This window comes from Ochotona curzoniae, unplaced genomic scaffold (assembly GCF_017591425.1).
Source record: "Ochotona curzoniae isolate NIBS_2020 unplaced genomic scaffold, NIBS_Ocur_1.0 contig_908, whole genome shotgun sequence".
NCBI lineage: Eukaryota > Metazoa > Chordata > Mammalia > Lagomorpha > Ochotonidae > Ochotona > Ochotona curzoniae.
Genome location: NW_024466607.1, coordinates 27,725,393 through 27,742,779, shown reverse-complemented (window position 1 = coordinate 27,742,779; position 17,387 = coordinate 27,725,393). Strand labels below are relative to the sequence as shown.

At 41.4% G+C, this 17,387-nt stretch overlaps 1 protein-coding gene across 7 annotated transcripts in view; it reads left to right on the top strand.

Annotated features, from left to right (window-relative positions):
• The window catches only part of MAGI1 (membrane associated guanylate kinase, WW and PDZ domain containing 1), a 594,780-nt gene that overhangs the window by 557,029 nt on the left and 20,364 nt on the right, over positions 1-17,387 (top strand). For 4 of the 7 annotated variants that reach the window (XM_040994775.1, XM_040994774.1, XM_040994778.1 and 1 more), the window contains 3 exons: positions 6,820-7,036; positions 14,676-14,767; positions 16,221-16,413. In XM_040994775.1, coding sequence (XP_040850709.1) covers positions 6,820-7,036; positions 14,676-14,767; positions 16,221-16,413 — 502 coding nt within the window. Of the gene's footprint in view, positions 1-6,819; positions 7,037-11,310; positions 11,395-14,675; positions 14,768-16,220; positions 16,414-17,387 lie in introns of all 7 variants that reach the window. The other 3 variants (XM_040994773.1, XM_040994772.1, XM_040994776.1) reach the window with 1 other exon arrangement.

Sequence of the window (17,387 nt, the reverse complement as noted above, 5' to 3'; positions counted from 1 at the left end):
GAAAATCATCCAGCTCTTAATTAGAATCATCTCACTTAAGGCAACCTACAGAAGCAAGGCCCAGGACTGAATTCAGTGCTGTGATGGAACGTACTGGCCTGAGATTCTTTGGAGTTCCCCAACTACCCAGGCAACAGGGGGAAAGTTCATTATTTAGTTGCAATTACCATGTGGCGAAAGAAGGTGCACCATGTTCACTAAGGAGATAAAATGACCTCAATGACTAAAAAAAATCTTCTCGCTCAGATTTATCAGATCAGGAGCACTGGAAGTAAAGAAGTCTCTTCAGGACCCTCTTTGCAGCGAACTGTAAAGTAGTCATAGTGACAGGCACTGTGGCACTGTCCTCTGTCCTTTTTGCCTGCCGGGAGCGCTGAAGGGGACTGTTGAAGTCCAGTCAGTAGATGTGAGGGGGAGACACAAAGGCCTCTTAGAAACTGTGCACATGCCATAACCCTGGCTGACTCATCCAGCTTTATGAACCCTGGCCAGTTCTCTGACTCGCACAGTGATCTTGGAGTCTGTCCTCCTTTTGATTGGCGCCATGCAGCTGACAGCCAGCACAGTAATGGGTCCTGTCAGAGTTTCTCAGGCTCCAAGGAGAAACAGGGAGAGGAGTGCTTGAAAAAGGCTTAGTGTTACTTAAGTGAATCCCCTGGCTGCTGCCTCCCCACAGCAACTCATGTTCCCAATCTTTTGGAACTCTCTGGGAGACAGACTTAGCCATTGTATTAGATTACTTTAAAACATTCAGCATGAACCAGGATTATTTTCATATCCAATCGATGCATTTCTGGTCTTTTTCGTTAACTCTTCTTGCCTGGGGAAGAAATCATTTGCCCTATAATTGATAAAAGAAATAGACACGCAAGAAGACCTTCTTGTGCTTTGGTTCGGATTTGGTGTCTGATTTTCACACAACCTTTGATGACATTGGGCTCACACCTCGCTCGCACTTGGAGGTTTTCCTGTTGTCCATATAAATTGCTGCAGTGGTCTTCGGTCTTGGCAGAGAAGCGAACTGTAAATAATTTTGCTTTAAAATGGATCGATTCATCATTTTTGAGCCACATGAATTCTTTTCATCATTTAGGTTCCTAAGTGCTGTCTGTATTCATTTGCTCTTCGGAGCAAATATTTTCAGTTCACTGTATAAGTAACTCCATTTTTAAATCATTCTGTGAAATACGGATGAGTTGATTTTTTTTCCCTGTTTCCATTTATAAAAACCATTGCATCTTTCCAGTTTCCCTGGCCTGCCAGTAAATAGTAAGGAAACTGTTCATTTCAGGGAGAGAAGTACAGTGTATGTGTGTGTTTAGAAATAAGATCTTGCAATGCAAGTTTGGCGCCAGTGTGTGACCAAGGACCTTTGTAGGATTTTGTTGTTTTAAATGGAGCCCTCTACCTTTTTCTTAGTCAATTGTGATTTGAGATTCCAAAATAAAGTTCATGCTCCAAAGAGACCAGCATAGTGGAGCATAGTGTTAACCCCATCCACTTAATTACTGAAACTAGGGAATCAAGGAGTGGGTACTCTAGTTTCTAGGTTACACTCTTCTCCTACTCCTCCTCTCTGCCATTCATGCAGTCAGCAGTACCTATTTGATCTCATTCGTTCCTCTCCATCACTACTGCTTCCCCAGTTTCAGGAACCCCAGGCCAGCCTTTTCACTCGTCTCTCCACTTCCACACTTTTCTCCCCACCTGCTCCATTCCCTATCAGTAGCTCCACTTGACTTTCTGGAAATATGCTGGTTCCAACATCCCTACTTTGAAAGGCTGAATGAACTCCCCTTCTTGGACGGAGAGCAACAAAGACACGCTTTACAGCAGCCCACAAGGCTTTTTGCATTATTTTACCTCCCAAGTTCATCTCAGGCTGCTATACCAATTATTGTGCCACAGTAACCTTTCTGTTCCTCAGACAGTCAGGCTCATCATATTTGTCCTGAGAATTTAGCTGTGGCTGTTAATGGAATGTTCTTCCTGAAGTTTTTATGTAGGTATGTATTTTTCTCTGATTGATAGGTAGAGGAAAAAGGACAGAAACAGAGGGGGAGTTCTTCCATCTGCTGGCTCATTCCCCAAATCCCTGCAACAGACAGAACTGAGTCAAGCGAAAAAACTCCATTTGGGTGCCCCATACCGAATGAACTGTCACCTTCTGCCTCCTGGGGTGTGCATTAACTGGAGGCTGGAGCAGAAGCAGACAGTCTACAGGATGGGACATAATTTCCCAAGTGGCAGTTTAGCTACTCTACCAAATGTGTGTACCCAAAGTCCTCTCTTTACCACCTGTATAAAGGATATTGCACTGTGTTATCAAAATATTAGGAATACTTCTATATATATATATATACATACATACACAAATTTTAACCTTTAAGTGTGACTTCCAGAAACTCAGACCCTCTCTCATTCTTCTTTACAAATTGTTATCTCTCAGTTGCTGGTACCCAGATGAGGAGTATGGATTAAATGAGTGAACACATGTGTTACAGGAGAAGCGAATTCTGACTTTGTTGATGTAGGTGCCTCTGTACTTGCATGTCCTAGTATGCATGGGTTACATTAATGGAATTGACACTATATCTTCTACTATGGTTCCTTGTCTTGTAGCTAGTGTTTTACCTAGGAAAATGAGGTGGAAAAAATTGTATAAGAAGCAGATATGGACCTGTACTGGAACTGTGAGTTTATTCTCATGCCTCAAGCCTTTGCAGGAGATCATCCAGGCAGCTAAAATGGCACACAAGTGGACTTCAGTTTCAGAGACTGACGAAATATGATTTCTTTTTCCTCAAGGATTGTTAGCTCTGATCAGATAAAGGACAGCATCATGACTAATGAGCATGCTCGAAGAAAATTGAAAGATGTATTTTAAACTTTTACACACCCGCATACAGCATAGCTTCAGATGTTTAATGCAGAATGCATCTCCAAATTAAGGACTTTTCATAATTGAATTTGAGAAGGAATGTAGAATGAGGCTTAGTTTTATCTGGCGGGAGAGCCAGAGTGCTTCCGGACTGTGGTGTATTTAGTGTGCCGTTTGTATAATGCCAGTTAGTGACAGTTTAGTCGTGACTCAGTTTTTGGAGCACATTCTCAGGATGCCCCTTTCTATTTATTTTCCAAGTGGAGGGGCAAGGTCTAGATGGCATTTAAAGGAGTCAGAGGTGCAGTGTGACTGAGAGGCAGTTGAAGAGCTTGATTCCAGATTGTATCTGTCATTTTATGTTAAATTAGACCTCAGTGAGTCATTGACTGCGGAGGTGAGGAAGGGTGTTATAATTAGGAAAATGGCTCAAGCATATGCAGAAGAATTCATGTGCACACACAGTTTCTGGCAAAGCCATCTCTCCAGTTAAACTTTGGAGCTCTAGAATCTCCATGTCAGAGAGTTGTCCTACCAGGACAGACATCAAAGAAGTCTTGGAAACCCCTGATGCGACTTGCTAAATCTATGTGCGTGCAGGTGGGTATAAAGGTAGCACACAGGCATGTTCTATAAGAGAGAGATCTAGAAGTTTCATTATACTCTCTAAGTAGAATAGGGCTGACAAATAGTTTTCTCCAGTATTGGAAGAGAAATGCAATTTAGGAACTTCAAGTAAGATTTCAAGGGCAGAGGTTCCAGAATACACTAGAACAGGGACTGCCAAATAATCCCACCAAAGAAGCACCCTGTGAACATTGTTCTTGGGTGGCCTTGCTGTGGCCATGCTTTTGTAAAGAAGGGGACTACAGTTTTCAGGGATAGGGACTAACTTTTAACTGTGGAAAAGTTAGACCCACCCTATAATCCAGGAACTCATTTGAGGAACCAAGAGTGTGTGGGCACCAGAAGAGAGAGCTACAACTCCCAGTCTCAGAGGTCTTTTAATTTAAAGTATCCACCTTTCATAAACAGAGAAGGAGAGAGAGAGGTGGAAAATCCCACAAAGCCCCACCTCATTCTCTCTACTAACATTCATTAAAAATGAAAATAGCTCTAGTTTATGTCTTGATTATAAGGTACTCTGTGCTTATTATTTTTTAAAAAGGTAATACAGGAAATTTAAGATCAAAGGAAAAAAGTCTACTCATAATCCTACTTATGTGTATTGTAGCATGGGTTCATGTCAGAACAGGTAGGGGTCTCTGTAAAGACCCCATTGAAGAGAAAAATAGATTCTGACACACATGCAAAAGAGGATAGGCATGATCTCCATCCTGAATATTTTTTGTTGCTGAAAATCCTCAGCATGTCTCCCAAGGCAGCTGGAAGGTAGGTGGTGGTATCCTTCTGGGGTGGGAATCAGCTCCCTGACCCTGAGAACTCAATGCACCAATGCAGAGGACACTGTTGAGAGTTGGCAGAGCCAGATTCTATTTCAGGAGGCTGGAATACTAATCCATCTGGGGCTGAGCTGGGCATTCAGCCTCCAAAGACAGCAGTGATGATCGCTTCTGATGATGCCCTTCCCCTGCCCAATGTCAATGGGCTTTCCTGACATCTTCACTGAAGTATGTTGTCCATTGAGTTAGAATGGATGAAATCTCCCATAGGGCTTTCCCAACATTTGCACGCCCCCTTACAGTATGGTCCACAAGTTTCATCAATAGGCAAACTATGTATGCTTTTAAACGATCTGTCTTAGTTTTGTTTAAATAGATGCTCAGTTTTTCTTGCCAAAACTTGTATTCAGATCTGTAATATTTGAGCACAAATGGGATCTTTGTCCTCCATTGGTATTGTTCAGATAACTGTTTCTATGCAAGTACTAGAAGGAACTGAATAAGCTCTTAGAAATTTCCAGAATAATTCCAGAGAAAGAAAGATAGGAAGAAAGTAGTGTTCAGAGTCATTTTAAGGCCTGGCACAATGGCTAAATGGCTAAATCCTCACCTTGCAAGTGCCAGGATCCAAAAGGGGTCTGATTCATGTCCTGGCTGTTCCACTTCCCATCCAGCTCCCTGCTTATGGCCTGGGAAAGCAGTAGAGGAATGCCCAAAGCATTCATTGGAACCCGGCACCCATGTGAGAGACCTGAAAGAAGTTCCTGGCTCCTGGCTTCAGATCAGCTCAGCACTGGCTGTTGTGGAATTTGGGGAGTAAACAACAAATGGAAGATCTTTGTCTCTCCTTTTCATAAATGAATAAATTTTTTTAAAAAGAGTCATTGTAATACCAGGTGAAAATTTTGGATACTGTAAAGAACTTGATGAAGATGGAATGCTTATAGTCAAAGATCTTCTAACATACTTTAAAAATATACAGGATGTGTAAGACAGTGTGGAGATAAATGCCTCTCCTATCTTCTCTCTGTTTCTATACTCCTAAACAGGTCTTTGTTATGGGGCAGGGCAAGATTCCAGGAGTTTTATTTTGAGTTTCGGGAACTGACTGTCACCCAGAGAAAATAAGAATTAAGATTATTTTCTTTCCTACCCAGTATTTTTCCTCCCCATTAAAATGTTGCTCTCTCTTCAGTCATTCTTCAAAGAGCATTTCCCAAAATGGGAAGAGTCCTTTGATAAGCATGTTTTAAAGGAACAGAGACTTTCTGATTCTGTTGAAATTTAAATGAAATTCTTCCCTATGGAATGTACTTGGGCTTTGGATAAGTTGCACAAGTAAGAAGACTGACCCTCCCCCAGAGGTCAACCCATATATAGTAAAGTTGGCTCTTGGTTTTGAACCACAGCTGCTGTCAGCAGTTCAAGAGGTGAAACATCATGCCTAGGAAAGTTATTTGTGGCATTGTTACTTCTATACACATGTACTTGAAGACATTTGCGGGAAAATGGGATTAAAAGGTAATTCCTGGGCCCGGCGTGGTGGTGCAAGTGGTTAAAGGTCCTCACCTTGCACGCCCGGGATCCCATATGGGCGCCGGTTCTAATCCCGGCAGCCCCGCTTCCCTTCCAGCTCCCTGCCTGTGGCCTGGGAAAGCAGTCAAGGACAGCCCAAAGCTTTGGGAACCTGCACCCGTGTGGGAGACCCGGAAGAGGCTCCTGGCTTTGGATCGGCATAGTATTGGCCCGTTGCGCTCACTTGGGGAGTGAATCATCGGACGGAAGATCTTCCTCTCTATCTCTCCTCTCTGTATATCCGCCTTTCCAATGAAAAAATAATAAAAATAAATCTTAAAAAAAAAAGGTAATTCCTTTGAAGTAATGAAGACAATGCATAGGATTTTTTTTTTTTTTTTTGGTCATGTGTACTTTACGAGAACTTTTTGAAGACTTCCAATATCATTAAGTATTAGGGCACACTCGATGCCATGCATATTTTTTTTTCAAGTTCTATCTCTGTTTTGTATACCCTAGAAAGACTAGTGACAAATGCATAGAAAGGAGTTGAATGTTTTATTATTAAGGGATGCAGCACCTACAGTCCCAAGGAGGCTCTTCAGACATGATTGTGTTTTTCTGGGTATTATAGTCTTCGAGTTAAGCCACTCATGGTATTTTGTGTCACATATTTTTGTCCCAAAATGAGAATGTTAGAAACTAATAAATCTTGCAAGAAATGAGCCCAGCATCTGAGCCGAGAATCTGTGATGAAAATTGGATTTGTTTTCCGCTACAACCCAGAGAGCAGTATGGTTTGTGATTATGTCTTTCTCACCGGCCCGCCCCTCTATCTCTCTGCCAATCACTCGGGGATTTATCTGCATTCAACATTAGCTGGAGAAAGGTGAAAGCCAAAATGTTGTTGATGTATTGATGTCTGTGTATGTAGAAGTGCTGAACAAAGACAAGCTGGTAGAAAACACCCACTCATGGAACCCAGTAATAATCTCTCATCCCCTCTCGTTTTGCTTTCAGCAACCACTGGAAAGGAAAGACAGCCAGAGTAGCTCACAGCACAGTGTTGCCAGCCACCGAAGCTTACACACAGCATCCCCAAGCCACAGCACTCAAGTGCTCGCCGAGTACCCACCTGCGGAAGCCTCAGCTCCAGACCAAACCGACAGTTCTGGGCAGAAAAAACCAGATCCTTTTAAAATCTGGGCCCAGTCCAGGAGCATGTATGAAAACCGACGTGAGTAATACCCTGACACCTGTCTTTGCCCAGGCCCCTCCCCAGGGCTCTGGCTGTCTCTTGAAACTTAAGAGAAGATGGAAGAGTTTCTGGGTGTGCCTTGGATGTAAGGATCAGTTGGGATGAAAGGGCTAATGCTTCCCAGAGCCAGCAGAGTATACTAGAAATTTTTGGAGGCTCTATTCCATCTTCAGTGTTCAGTTTTGGTGATGGTAGGTGGGGCAGGGAGTAATTGATGATCAACACATAAATTTCCTGTATAAAAATAAATGTATTTTTTGCCCTGCACTTGCACGTAGCGATAGATAACTGCTGCTGTGTCATTAATTCTTCGCTGAGTGGAGAGTGGGCACACACCAGCTCATGTCTTGAGAAGTGGCCCTGAAATGTGACAGAACCTAAACATGATGGCTTCACATGCCAGGGATAATGAGAAGAAATTAAATACTTTCTTAGCAGTATCTTGGTTTTTCAAAAATAGTTGTAATTTTCTTGGTAACCATTATCAGTCTTCTTCAACATTCCCCTCCAGAACAAAAAAAAAAAAAAAAAAAAAGAGAGAGAGAGAGAGAAAGAATTAACAGTGAGTGGCTGGAGCTTGAATTATTTATGCAGCAGTTAAATCTGTTCCTTTGGTTTACCTTTTTATAAATATGAGCTAGTGGGGGTATACCTCGTAACTTCTTGGCTCTAAGAGACAATGTCCCTTTTGTGTTTAATGGCTTACTGTTTATAGTGAAGTGATTTCTAAAGATTCTTCATCATAAACCGTGTCATTTAGTTGGTTTTCCTAGGATGCTTCAGTTTTAAAGGATACAAGTAGAGGTTTCTCTGATTGATTGTTGCTGATTTTCTTTGCTAACTTTGGTTGGTCGGGGTGAAGCATCTGTGAAGTGTATGCACCATGTTTCCTGGGTTTGCCACAGGATGGGAGAGAATGTGTGAGTCAAGAGGGAGGACTCAGGATGTGTGAAAATGCCAGAGGAAAGAAAGAAAGAAAAAAAGAAAGAGAGAGACAGAAAAAAAGAGAGAAAGAAAGAAAAAAGAAAGAAAGAATCATGATGCCCACCCTTTCTACTCTGAGCTACACCTGGGAATCACCTGTGAGCTGCAGCAACTTCCTAGAGCCATGTCAGAGGGCGGGTCTCCTCTCATCCTCAACTATGCTGCATCTCATTGGCTGGCTGAATTCCAAAGCAGGGAGTGAAGCTAGCATCCCTGTGAAGGAAGGAAAGTTGGCCACACCACATGGAACGGTGGTTCAGGACCTTGAGACAAGCCTGGGTTCTTGCTGGCAATCAGATGTTAGACATTCTTAGGCCCCAGCCATCCTTTACCCCTTGTGGGGAGAATGTTATATTGCCTTCTTACTATAACAGGATGTGTGTAGTAAAAGACAGTTAGGACTAAGTTGGTTTTGTCAAAAGCCAGCAAATGGTGTTTAAAGATTTTTAAAAATGTATTTGAAAGATGAAGAGAACTTCCAACTAGTTATTCATTCATTCCCCAGATGGCCACAACAACCAGGATTGGGCCAAATGGAAACCATTGGTCTCCTATGTGGACGGCAGGGTCCCAAGCACTTGAGTCATCTTCTACTGTTTTTCACAGGCCATTAGGAGGATGCTGGTTCAGAAGTGGAACAGCTAGGGCATGAGCCTGCATCTCTGTGGAATGCTGGTACTGCAGGCATCATCCTTACATGCTATAACACAACGCAGGCCCCCGGAGCCAGCTAATTTGAACTGGGATTTTTTTGCAGTCCTTGGACTAGGAACATACCCCTCAAATGCCTTGGAGGCTAGGCCAATGGAAGTGAATTTATATTTGAAATATCTTTCCTATGCAATAGAAGCTAAGTTAAGAACGTGGAATCTACCCTCACTGTCTCCTCATGCATTCTACCAGTTTCATTGAAGAAAGCTATTGAAGAAATGTTTTCCAAAGGGGAATGTTTTTACTTTCCCTTCTCTTGCAGTTCCTCCAATCAATGCTCCAACTTTAGTGGGTATTGAGCTATTGCTTTATTGACCTGCCTCCTGCTTTTCTAAATATGGCTCACATTTATGATCGAGTTTTCTATGTGTGAAATCACTTTGTAATAAAATAAATCATATTCCCATATGTGGGTACAGACATCATGTATTTACAGGACAATACTATAACTCTGCCAGAGGCATCTCTGGCTTAAATGCTATTGTCACCCTGGTGAAAGCAAAATTTTCTCCAAATTGGGTATTTAATCCAAATAATAATAATAATAATAATAGTCCCAGCACAATGGCTCAGTGACTGAATCGTCACCTTTAACGTACTGGGATCTCATATGGGTGCTGGTTCCTGTCCTGGCTGCTCCACTTCCCATCCAGCTCCCTGCTTGTGGCCTGGGAAAGCAGTAGCGGATAGCGCAAACCATTGGGACCCTGCGCCCACATGGGAGACCAGAAAGAAACTCCTGGCTCTGGATTGGCTCCTGGCTTCAGATCAGCTCAGCTATGGCCATTGCAGCCAGTTGGGAAATGAACCATAGACAGATCTTTCTCTCTGTTTCTCCTTCTCTCTGTAAATCTGACCTGCCTTTCCAATAAAAAATAAAATAAATCCTTAAAAATTTTTCTTCCTAAAATAGTGATTTTGGCTGTAAGCACTGAAGTAACATAAATGATGGCCAGACCAAAATATTTGGAATGGTATCAGTTGTGTTCCTTCACTTTCTTTAGCAATTATAAAACAAGGTGTAGAGGAGAAATGAGAGTCAGTGCCTCTGTGATTGGAAGCTCTGTAATTGAGTGATGGCAGCAACCCAAGTGATGTTAAATTTACAGAATTTCTTCCTCACTGCAAAAGCAGGATCATGTTGGGAAGATTCTTCCCCCCGCAATAATGACTCAATATCTGTCACAGATTTTCTGCTTTTCATAGCAACCATGGAAGAACTTGGACCCATCTCATCTTTGAGTCAGGGTGTTGCTTTATCACACATCAGTTTCTGCCATTTGTCTATATCTTGTCTTTTGACGGGGAAAAAAAATGTATAACACTGATGGATGCCACCCTGGGTTCCCTCCCTTTCAAGTGAGTTGGGCAAAATGTAAGCAGGAATATTGAAGTCAACAACAGCACCTTAGCCCTTTCTGCTCCTTTTTTGTTGGGAATAGTATGTTCTTGCACTTCATTGCACTGTAAAGGGCAGAGTGGAGACTAATAAATCTCTGACCACATTTCTTCCCGTGGTCTAAATATTTTTGCAAAATACCAGAATCTCAATATGATCCTCTACAACAAAACAGGGTCAGAGGGAATCATCCTGAGGTGTAGATGTGTCCAAGAATCCCTACAAAGGATTTCACAGTTTCGTGAAAAACAAAGACATGCATTGAAGACCTTTAAAACCTGCGTTGTCTTTATCTTTGCCCTGACTCATTCACCAATTATGTCCACATTTTAAAAAGGACATTGATGTAATTTTTTAGTCAGTGCTTGGGAAACTCAACTTGTATCCAAGAGTGTTGATGACAAAAGAAATTGCCAAGCTCTTAGCTGAAATTTTGGCTATTGACAGCATAGCTTAGATAGAAAAAAAAAATGAGCAGAGCTGGCATATTCACCACTGTCTTCAGCCTGCCTACTTTGGGGAGCCCAGCTTCCAAGTTTAGAGTTGATGAGTGTACTCGTTTATCACAGGGAGCGTTAAAAGCCTGTATGCGCTTTTGCTGTTTACAGCCATTTTGTAGCAGCTTATTTTTATGTGTTTGTTCAAACCTTGGGTACACTCAGTGAGATGTATCTCTACATATAAGACTGTCCTGGTTGGAACTGCCTGAAATTGACCTAACACTTATTAGCACAAGAATAAATATGACTGGGAACTTTATAATCTTTTAAATAAATGCCATAGTATATCAGTGGCACAAGCATACTGAGATTTTTTTTTTTTCAAACCTTGTGTGATTCATGACATGACCAAGTAAAGGTCATTTCAGAATGTGTATTTTCAGACATAATTAAATGTGAAGCATCTAAGATGGTAATAGGAGTTGGAGGAAGTACTTGGTAATACTGTTATAAATACTAGCTTTCTGACAAGTAGAGCACCACGGAAAAAAGAAAGAAAAAAAAAAAGAGTTAAACCATTATTGTTTATACTGCATAGCAGCCAGGACTTCTGCTGTGAACATTGAAGTACATATTCCTTATTAATCAAAACTGAATTAAAATGAACTAAGAGAGTAACATACATTAAGCTTTGCAAAATTGTGAAATTAATATTCCAGCTATGTCACCTTCGCCTGCATCGGGATTGAGCAAAGGTGAAAGAGAGAGAGAAATCAATTCCACGAATTTTGGAGAATGTCAGAGTAAGGATCTGCTGAAAATTTTTATTTCTCCATCACCATTCATTCTGTTCAGTGTGTCCATTTTTTTGGGGGGGGGGGTTGGGGGGTTTTGGGAAGGACCTGGGAAGAAACTCGCAAAAGGAAGAGTGAAAAACAAAGCACTGTGCAAGAAAGTAGTCTGATGGACACGCTGGTTAACTCAGCGTAAGCCAATGACCAGATGAAAAGTTTTGCATGCTTTTGCTGAGCCTCAAATGTATTGTGTGTTTGTGATAATGGAGACACCGGGAGATTTCTCTGAAAACCTGGTGATTCCATTTGTTTCTAGTTATCAAAGGAAGTCTTTTAACTTCTTGTGTTGAGTTACTACCCAAACACTAACCAATGAAATGATATCCTACACAAGGATGAGCAATGAAGAAAAATACAGGAGATATTTTTTTTTTTTGCTTGAATTAACCTCACTAGAAGAAACGTATTATTGTTATCAGAATAATCTTATTTCTGATAAGATCTGTCTGAAGGGAAGAGGAGAGCAAATAATTTTAGTGATTTAGAAACATCAGTGCCTCCATGAGGATGTATCAAAAATTTTATAATCCCAAATATGTATGACTTTGGACTTATCACGAAAATGGTAGATTTGAGCAAATGGCATTTAGCAGGTGCCAGAGTAAAATCATCTCATCGCTCATCGCTAAAGTACTAAAAGACTTTCTTTGCAACATGTTTGTGTCCCTATGTTTGTGTTTCCTGACTCATGCTTGGTGTCTTGAATATGCATAGTGTCATTGGGCGAGGGCCTTTTCAACAGAAAACTCTTGGAATAAATTCTCCATTTCTCATTAATTCCCCAAAGGGGGTAAGTGCCTGCTTTCCTTTGGGCTCAACTCATAAGCCTAGGTTTTGTGGCTGCGACCTCTCATAGCATGACAGCTTCTACCTAAATAAGCAACAGAAGGCAGAAACTTGCTGCCTTTGGCATCCTTGTGGGATAGGCAGATGTTCTTGCGTTAAAGAATGCTGAGAAGGATGGGTCTGATTGGAAGTCTTTGCAGAGGCTCCTTTGTTACCCTCAGCCAGGGCACTCACCTGCCCAGAACCCAGAGTTGGCAGGAAGGCACCACTGTGAATCTGGGTAATAATCCACCAGCTAAAGTGAACCAGAAATGGAGACACTTGGTTTAATTTATTGTTTCAATGAGGCAAGTACTCTTTACTCAGAAAGAAAATATTGTTATCTGAGTGTGCTCAAGAAAATATTACTCTGAGATGGTGGTTCTGGGAATCCTGTGAGGGCTCTGTGCTGCGTGTTCCATGGCCTTTTGCAGCTTAGCTTCAGCAATTACAGTTTGAAAAAAAATTGGTTCAAAAGCACCTGTTTAAAGCTGTGGCATTAAGATAGCTCAGGCAAAAATATTCAACTCCAGCTTGTCTCACTTCTATTACCTGGGCATTTAGTTTCTTTTGGCGTCTTCATTCATGCTTCATTTTAAGCTGTGGGTGAGTCACTAAAAAGGGATGGCTCTCACAGAGGTGAAATCTGATCCACTGCCGCCTTGTTTGATTGTTGCAAAAGTGAAGAAAGAAAGAAGTAAATGCTCAGGCCTACACAACTCAATATGTGATCAATGAAAGAAATAAAAAAGTAATCCAGATAATATTTGAAAACCTCCTTTAGGTTGCAACTGCATCTAATGTAACTGCAATGCATTTTTATCTGTTCTCTTTAAAGAAAAGCTTGGTCAGTTTATAGTTCATAAAACATCCTATGTATACATTAAAATATTTAAAAGGGTTTAATCAGAAATAACCCTTTTATTACCTTAGTAAAGGAATAGTCTAGGATGTACAACAATTTCTTATGCAGTAAACATTTCCTTCTGGAAATTTCCTCTGTCTGTTTTCAAGAGACAGAGATCTTCCATCTTCTGGTTCAGTCTGCAAATGGCCTCCATGGCAGGGCTAGACCAGGCTGAAGCCAGAAGCCTGGAACTCCATCTCGGTCTCCCCTGAGGATGGCAGGAACCCAAGCAGTTGGGCCACCTTCTGCTGCTTTCCCAGACATATTACCAGGGTCCTAGATCAGGAGTGAAGCACCTGGGACTGTAGCTGGCACTCATGTGGAATGCTGGCATTACAAATGGCCTCTAAATCCACTGTACCATGATGCTGGCACCACTTATATCTTTAAAAAGCAAGATATGGGACCCAGCACCATGGCTCAATCCTTGCCTTGCACATGCCAAGATTCCATATGGGTACCAGTTCAAGTTCCAACTGCTCCACTTCCCATCCAGCTCCCCACTTGTGGTCTGGGAAAGCAGTCTGGATGGCCCAAGGTCATGGGACCCACATGGGAGACTCAGAAGAAAACTCCCAGCTTCTGGCTTCAGATTGACTCAGCTCTGGCCGTTGCAGCCAGTTAGGGAATGAATCAGCAGGTGGAAGATATTTCTTTCTTTATCTCTTCTCTGTAGATCTGCCTTTCCAATAAAAATGAATTTTTTAAAGCAAAATATGTTAAGTCTCAAGTCCTGGACCGTTAGTGAGTATGAAAAATAAAATAAAGTTACTATATAATAAGTCAGTACTTGCAGTTTCTAAATAACAGAATAAAAAATGTCATTTGTCAGTGAGTACTTTTTGTTATCAGTATTGGCCATGGATGTGCATGGCTAGCCTTCTTTTTTACTAATCATATTGAATTCATTGTAAACTTAGTAGCTGAGAATTTTAGAGTGTTTTAGAGGAAATTTTTTTTTTACAAACAGTTTAATAAATGGCTTTATTAGTATTGCTGGCCTTAATTATTTTAAGAAAATTCAATTTAACCCAAGCTGTTTGCTTCCATCCTCTGGTTGCTAAGACATCAGGTGACTTGGAGCCTGTTGATTCTTCAGAGGACCCAACTCAGCATGAGTTTTTATTTTTGGATGTGGACACCCACTTTGTGGTGCCGGACACATAATGATTTAATTTACTTAATTCCCCTTCCGACAGTCCTGAGGAAGGTAGTTCCTGCTGACTTTAGGCTTAGTTCTAGATAATTGCATGAGCAGGATGAGGAATTGTCCAACAGGGTATCCAAACATTGAAGCATTCAGGACTCCCTCCTGGTTTTATTTTACCTGTTGTCTTCCCACATTTCAGCTGTCTAAGTTATTTTCCCTCTGTACCTGTGACAGGAAGCCCTTCCTCTGCCCGAGCCCCATCCATCTTGTTGTGTAATTGTGTCTGTGCTAGGGATGTGTTTCCTTCTGTCTGTAGCATGATCTCTCTTCCCTCTCCCCACTCTACAGTTCCAGATTACCAGGAACAGGACATCTTCCTCTGGAGAAAAGAAACCGGATTTGGATTTCGGATTCTGGGTGGAAATGAACCCGGGGAACCTGTGAGTCTTTCGTCTGCTTCTCTCTCCAGGACTGTTTTCTGTGACTTCGCAGCCAACTGGCAGCAGTGACAGATGATGAAGACGTGGCTCCAGCTAGATGCAACGCTGAGTCTGTCTTTCATCTTGAGCGGTGTGGGTTTTTGCACTGATCTGTGTGGCATTCTTTCATTCTTGAGGAGGAAGGAAATCGATTCTTTTTTTAAAAGTGTGTATTAATATTTGTGAGAAGTGCAAAGACAGGGTTTGGAGACTGCCAATAAGGGAAAAGGAAAACACAGAGGAAAATAGCAGCAGGTGCCACTCATAAAACAATGGCCTGATCCCTGTGGCCCATTCTGTTCCATCCAGCAGGTAGTAGCCTCCGAGTGTGGAGTAGCTACTGCACAGGATGCTCCATAAGACATTGTGAAAAACTGGGGAAAGCCAGGCCTGTGATGTTACAAAAGGCAAAAGCCCCCCCCAAGCAAAGGTTGGGGGACCTTTCAACCTCCCTGGACTCAGTTCTCTCAGCATTAAACTAAATGTACTCCAAGACCACCATGAGTCTTTTTTGAAAAAGATCAAATTTGGTTCTCTCGTGATAGCAGCAGCTAGTACTGCTTGGGAACTTACTATATACTAGGAACTGTATTAACGGCCTTCACTACACACATGGATTCTCTTCCCTTTTCCATGATTATTCACCACGTTTATCCAAACCAGAAGATGAAGATCACATAACTAGTAAATGGAGAAGCATCTATTTCCATAGTCCATGTGTGTAGTCACTGCTACAGGAAAGTTCTTTCTAAACTGTCAAGACTGTAAGAAAATCACCTGTAGCAGAAGCAGCATTTACTAAAGAGGCAAAGCAGCCACGACGGCTGTAGCCCAGGTTTAGTAACTGTCAGTTAGAACAATAAGACACAAAATATAAAATCTATGCTGCTCTTGGATGCCGAAAGCCTACAGAAATAAGATGTCAACTTAGAATTTGTTTCATTCATTGGGTAGTACTTAGGAGGACACTTTAAAAAGCTTCTGGAAAATGGGATTGAAACATAAGCTTAATTTTGGTGTGGGAAAATTAAAATCTATTCCCAAGGTTTTTTTATGATCAATATATTTTTCCTAGATCCAGTGCTCAACAAAAGTAATATTGATATTATTTGCAGCAGAAATTTATGAAAGAGTTGCTAGACAGATAAGAATGTTTTACAAATGAACAGTGTTAAGTGATTTATTTTGGCAGAGGGGAATGAGAAAGAGTGCTTCCTAAGGAGGCCACAGGCACCCATCCAAAAACAATTACTTTTGCCACTGTAACTTGAATATAGTGGGTGCCCCATATGTGTTTTTTTGCATGTATGCCAACATGAGTGCATAAATTGAATTGTTTGGGGGAATGTGAAGATCATCAATACAAGAGTAACCAAGAGGGCAATGCTTCATCCATCATCTGATTACTCCACAGATTTATATTGGGCACATTGTACCACTGGGAGCTGCTGATACTGACGGCCGCCTGAGGTCTGGAGATGAGTTGATCTGTGTGGATGGAACACCAGTCATTGGAAAATCACACCAGCTTGTGGTCCAGCTTATGCAACAAGCTGCCAAGCAAGGCCACGTCAATCTCACAGTGAGGCGCAAAGTGGTGTTTGCTGGTATGTTTTTTGTTCAACCCTTCCAGTAGCACAATGTTGGTTTTGAGTCTATGACCTCAAGTGTCCATCATGGCAAATGTCTGCTAATGTGATTGAGCTCAGAATGTGCAGCTCATCAGCTGCTCTCAAACACAGTGAAACAATTATTATTCTAAAGTATTTTCCATGTGCCATCTGCATCTGTTCAGCAAAGGTTTCTAGCAAAAGGCTGGTGGAATATATGTCACCTAGTTCCCACTCTTTGCCAATAGAGCATAGGCACCCTCTTTCTTTGATGACTATTCAATGAAAGATATCATGATGAATGCCAGACAAGTTCTAGTTTGCAACTAAGAGAATAAAATGTAAGTTTGTACTGTAAAATAACATGATCAAAAGTTAGCAATGCCGTTGTTTGCCCTGTTTTTTAAAGTAACATTTTTCTCCCTGTAAAGGAAGATTGTGGTCATGGAAGGCAGTACGTATCAGCCTGTCCCTTGAGGTCATCTGTGACCTCACCATTGTACTGTGTGCAGCCAATAGCAATTGGATATGATTTGTTTGTGTGACAAGTTGAAAATAATTTTACTTCCTCAACTCAAAATAACAAGGTAGTCTGAGTTTTGGAGTAATTTTGGATTTATTTTTAAAGTCTTAGTTACTTTGGGTTTTCAACTCTGTAGAAGGCATGTTAAATATTGAAAGATGTGACATGAAATCAGCTACTCACCGAGAGACAAGTACAGTATAATTCCACTTCTTTGAGGCATCTGTAGTAGTCAATTCATAGAGAATGGACCTGGAGGTGGATGCTGATAAAGGTTAGGCAATTACATGAATGTAGTTACACCACCGAATGGGGCTCTTAAGGTCGGCTGAAATGGTTTTACACAATTAAAAACTTATTGATGGTTTCATACAATTAAAAAAGCTGGGACAGATGTTTGGAGCATAAGACATTGCTTGAAACAATCACATCCCGTAACAACTCCCTG